The 5,866-nt window shown below is 33.2% G+C and overlaps 1 protein-coding gene across 1 annotated transcript; it reads right to left on the bottom strand.

The window, feature by feature from the left end:
- Positions 1 to 1,071: 1,071 nt before the first annotated feature.
- Positions 1,072 to 4,029, bottom strand: LOC132043876 (uncharacterized). The gene is made up of 2 exons (XM_059434328.1): positions 3,783 to 4,029; positions 1,072 to 1,471 (listed from the first exon to the last, which is right to left on the bottom strand). Exons 1-2 carry the CDS (start codon positions 3,932 to 3,934, stop codon positions 1,072 to 1,074), a joined length of 552 nt encoding a protein of 183 aa, XP_059290311.1. The 5' UTR covers positions 3,935 to 4,029.
- Between the last annotated feature and the right edge of the window lie 1,837 nt (positions 4,030 to 5,866).

Genomic DNA, 5,866 nt, shown 5'->3' with positions numbered 1-5,866 from the left:
TCCGGTGTCGGATCAACGCGCAGTTTGTTACGTTGGAAACTAAACTCCCTGAACTTCAATTTAGGCTTTTGTTTTAATTCAAAACTCTTGATATACTAGGAGATATTCCTTTCTTAAGTTAGACCAAAATTATCGTATGAAACCTTGACGTCCTTTCTCCAAAATTCGAACAAACTTAGTTCCCTTAATTCACGTATTATCCAATTCTTTCATGACCTATTACATGAACTTAAACCCTCATAATCACAAGATAGGCGCATATAATCTCATATATCCTTGAAGGTAACTCCAGTGTCCACAATTAAAACGGTTAATACCTAACGGATCTCGACGTACGAAACTACGAGGTATAACAGCCTATGTCATAGTTAAGTAGTAGTCATAACTTTCTTGGTGAAAAGGAGATTGAGTTTAAACTGAACTCTTCCTTTTTCATACAAACAAGCAAAAAAAAATTGAGAATGCAAATAAATTATTTTTAAAAACTTAGAGAAGCATAGATTGCAGTTAAAAAAATTTGTACTACATCACAGAAAATGATTGCAGTTCATGTGTGAGTACTCCAGAGCCATACAGAGTAAGCTTTTACACTATCAAGGAGTGCCTAGTCAAGCATTTAAATGGGTTGAAGAGTTCGGGCAGGCACAGGCATATGCAAAAGGCAAGAGCTCTGCTGCTGCAATTTGCAGAATGGCCTTGGCAGCATGTGTTTACAATATTTGGATTGAGAGGAATAACATTGTCATCCAGGCTAAAATGACTGATCCACAAGTTGTTATCAAGAGAACTGTGCAAGATATCTTCTTTAGAGGATCCTTGATGAAGAGTTTAGGAAGGAAGCTTGAAGAGATGAATTCTTAGCCAAGTCGCTAATTTTAGTAGACAATAGTTGATAACGATTTACTAGTTGTTCATTTTCTAGCTTGCTATCTGCTCTGGTAGTCTGCCAGAGTTGGTAATAAAATTCTTGTTATTTTCCAAAAAAGAAACAGAGAATAGGAATCTCAGAGAAGAAAACAAAAGATACTATGAGCGAACTTACTACTAGATTTCGACAGAGATATATATCGCCTATGAGTTCACCGAAAAAATGGATGGATGAATAATAGCAATACCTGAAAGAACAGAACTCACTGTAATAAAATTGCAAGAGTATAAAATAGATGGATGAATAATAGCAATACCCGAAAGAACAGGACTCACTGTAATAAAATTACAAGAGTATAGACTCCTTATGTGGCATCTAATTAAGGTTGCACCTTTGTCCTCTCTTGTGAGTTCCTTCCACTTGTTTGGGAGCGAAAGAAAATTTCGGGCAATTATCCCTAGCTCATTAGATAATTTTGCTGATTGAGTTGGCTTAGTTGGCCTCTCTTTACCAACTGGGATCTCTATTTTCTTCTTGCTTCCCATAGACTTCCTCATCCTTTCAAGACCTTTCCCCCTAGTCTTGCCACGACCATTCCTGATTCTAGTGGAATCATCTGATGGAAAAAAGTTAGTTCAAAATACCACCTAAAATCTAAAAATGATAGAGAGTGTGTGTGTGTGTATATACACACACACATGAGTATGGCACAGGATGAAGACAGAAACAACTGCAAATTTTGCTTCATTTTGTTGTATCTTAACAGACAACTAAGTCAAGAAATTCATCGACAAAACAGCAAGAATACAGGAGAGCTAATAGCATCTCCGATCATTCAGATCATACCCACTGATTATAAATTTCATAGATTACATAAAATATCGTTGGATTCCAAAGGTGTAGATCACAACAACTATCCATTTAGGAAAAGGTTCAAATTGTGCATATTGAAATATTACATACATTTACATATCTGTTTTTTATACCATGATGAGCAAAGGAGAGCCGGTCAAGAATAAACCAGTGTAAATAATACAAGTTATACATGAAGAAACTATTACATGTAATATATGCCAAAATTTTCAACTTCTTGGACTCAATTATGTAGCTTTATAGCATATTGACAAAGCAAAATCAATCGCAACTGCTCATACAAATATCCAATGGCTTGCATTTTAAGAAAATGCATGTAAGATAAAGGGTGAAATCGTGAAGCACTTCTTTTTAAAATGTTGAAATAGCATCAGATAACTTTATGAGTTAAATCCACAAAAAAATTTGGGTTGAAATTATTGAAATAACAGTCAAGATCAACATAAGAATTATTCGATTAACTCGGAAATGCAAGAAAGAGAGGAGAAAAAAATTAAAGAACATAGAAGAAAGAGCAAAATAAAATCTGCATAAGTAACATAAATTATCAACTTTTTGAATTTGCACTGAAATGATCTACTTTGAAGTAGTAGAAGATGGATGAGCACACTAAACAATTATTACAGATTTAGTACTTTCACTATTTACAACCCCAATTCTGAGTGTGTTAGCTCTAAATTTTCTATATTCCACTTTTAAAGAAGCTCCATTGTGTATCAAAAAGAATTTCACTTTCCTGTGCAGAATAATCTAAGGTAAACGAACCTCGTTTCTCAATTATCACTAACCTGCTTATCAATAACTTGCTTATCGTTCCAATCATTCGTGGTTGAATGATTTTCGCTAGGTGAACCGAATCAACTTCATTTATCCTAATACTTTGTTTGCCCAATATCACTCTCACCATCCTCAAATACTGAGCTAATGTCTATCTCTTTCTTTACTAGTTCAACATAAATGAAAGTTTTAAAGGTTAATGTTTTTATTACAACTTGGCCAATAACTAAATAATTTAATTCTAATTAATATAATAAAATGTATTACATGTATTAACAGCGGAAGTAAGGTTATTTGATCATCCGGTGATTGAGTAGCTTGAATAGTTTCCCCTATAAGTGTAGTTTGTTTGAAGATATGTCCTCCTAGTGCCATTGATTTGCAAAATTCTACAAAACACAATATCTAATTATAGTATGTTCATAGGATGTAAACTCCATTGGTTTAACAAACCAATAGTTATATAAAATCACCAACCATTGATAACTAAAGGAAAATTCAGAAAGAACATAAATCATCAAGCTGGAAAGTCTCACGCACGTCATTTATTAAGAAGAGTTCACTGTCTTCTGGTCGTATTATTAATTGAACTTTTGAAGCATCACTAGCGTACTAAAGAATCAGTATAACATACCAACGATATATTTATCCAGGAAATGTCCAAATTTGAAGGCACCAAAACTTTTCCATAAACTTATATAAGCCACAGTGTTAACAAGAGGCTGTGGTCTGATAAATATTGAGCCTCGTGAAGAAATACCCATTGGTTTCAACAAAATATTTAATTACCCTACAGAATATTCATCTCAAAGGATATCGGTTCAATTCATCCGTATTCAAAGTGCCATTACCCATCCGAATTCTAATCATTTGACTCAAACACATGCTTTAATACCATGTTTTCACAATCACTCCTTCCCTTGAAACTCGAGGGGAAAACGCCGATATGAACAAAACAGAGGAGAAATTATTTCAATAGATGCCTTGAATAATGTCATGCTTCACTAGTTATGTGCCCACAGACCAACTGTAAATATGCACACCACGCGAAACTGTAGTCTACATAGTAAGTTAGAGTCTTTCTGTTTCGAAAACTTATAGTAATTGATCTTCTCGAGCTTCTAGATTGATTATATGAGACAAAGATAAAGCAAGATCAATGGATGTTCAACAAATAATCAATGAACAAATCATTCAAGATATGATTGTTACAAATAACTATCTATTTAATCTTGTTTAAAAAAGTAGGACGAATGATACATACCTGGTCTTCTTGCTCAGGTGCAGAAATTCTGCTTCACTTTCCAGTGTAACTTTTTCGTTTATTTTCTCATATATATGGTGGTTATGCTGAAATTTTTTTGGAGCCAAAATCCTAAAAAAATGTAAGTGCCAAAAGACGGCTTCTTTTTCCATTTTTCAGCTTTCTTTAATTCTCTATGGTGGGAATTAGAAGGACGACGAGTTTGAATGAAGTAGCGCTTCTGATTACCCCAAAAACTTAGAAAGTGGAGAAGTGCTCGACCGACTTTCTTTTAGTCTAACCTTTTTCTCTTCCTCCCCCCTAATATTTAGCTACTTAGAAATTATAATTGCACACACACAGATATACGACCCAGCCCTAGACATACCTTAGAAATTATAATTTCACACACATATATCGAAATTATAATTTCACACACATAGATATATGACCCAGCCCCAGATATACCTGAAAAGTTGGTATAACTCATAAATTATGAAAGGGAGACAAAGATGGGATAAAGAATTTGGGGGAGGAAGATCAAAGAATATTGATGAAGAATTTAGAAATGTTTAGAAGTTTGAAGCCAAGTAAATAAGCATAAATACAAGTAAATAAAGACACATTAAAACGGCTCTTGGCATCAATAGTATGAATGAACATTATTTATACATTATAAATATATTTAAGCTTTTGTATATTATTAACATAAATTATTTCAATACATTTTAAAAGGTGATAGATGTCCATCAATACAATTACCTTCTCACTTGTAGTATATATATATATACGATACATAATATTTTTGTTAAAGGAATACCAATAAGAATTAGGGGTGTTCAAAAACCGGCTTATTTGATAAACCGAACCAAAAAAATGTTATTGGTTTATCAATATTGGGTTAACGGTTTTGTAAATTTTTGTATTGGACTATCGGCTCGGTTGCAGATTATGATGTTTTAGTTAATGATTAAACCAATAACCCAATAAGATTATATTAAAATTACCCTTTTATCCCTAATTTTATTAGTGACTTTAGATTTTAAATACAAATCTTATCTACTAAATTGTTACTTTCATCCTAGGACATTATTTCCGCATACGACACTTTACTTATCTCAAACTATGGCTCTCGCCTCTCTCGGCCAGAAAGAAAACAAGTTTGTTTTAGGGTGTGTTTGGTATGAAGGAAAATGATTTCCGAAAAATGTTTTCCTATTTTCTCTTGTTTGGTTACACTTAAAGATATTGGAAAAAGTTTTCATCCAATTAGGAGAAAATGTTTTCCTTAAAATTTTGAAAGAAAAACTATTTTCCGGATTAACAAAAACACACCAATGCATTCCCCAACTCACCCCCTGCACGCCCCACCCCCAACTCCACCCCCCACACCAACAAACCCAACCCCACCTCCCACCACCACCCAACCACCTCCCCCACCACCACCCTAAACCCACCCCCACCACACACCAAATCATCCACCCACCTCAATTTTTCTTAAATTTTTCTTAAATTTGTTTTTGTTTTTTCACACCACCCACCCCACACCCCCCACCTCAATTTTTTTTTTAATTTGTTTTTGTTTTTCCACACCACCAACCCCCTCGACCCCACCCCTCACCAACCCTTCCAAAAAGGTCTAATTTTTACCATTTTCATAATAATTAATAATCAAGAATACATGTATAAGAGCCTGTTTGGCCTAGCTATTGAAAACTACTTATTTTAAGAATTGCTTTTTAAAAAAATGCTTTTCAAAAAAAAACTTTTATGAGAAACGATGTGTGTTTGGAAAATACATTTGCAAAAGTGCTTTTGACTACTTTTAATAAGCAGGTTATGTTTGACTATTCTTCTTACAAAAGTGCTTTTGAGTGTCAAGTTACGAAAAGGGACAGTTACCAACAAACGTTTAGTATCAAGATTATTTACAGAGAGAACTTGTTTTGAATATCTATTATGAAAGACTTTAATTAAGTCTTTACTTTTATTTAATTAAAATTTAAAAGTCCATATTAAAATTTTCAAAAAAAATAAAATATATATATATATATATAGATAAACAAAAATATTAAGTATTGTTATGTAGTCAAAACATTTATATA

The sequence above is a fragment of the Lycium ferocissimum genome, unplaced genomic scaffold, assembly GCF_029784015.1.
Source record: "Lycium ferocissimum isolate CSIRO_LF1 unplaced genomic scaffold, AGI_CSIRO_Lferr_CH_V1 ctg298, whole genome shotgun sequence".
NCBI lineage: Eukaryota > Viridiplantae > Streptophyta > Magnoliopsida > Solanales > Solanaceae > Lycium > Lycium ferocissimum.
The sequence above is the reverse complement of the archived record's forward strand: the minus strand, read 5'-3'. Positions and strand labels throughout refer to the sequence as shown.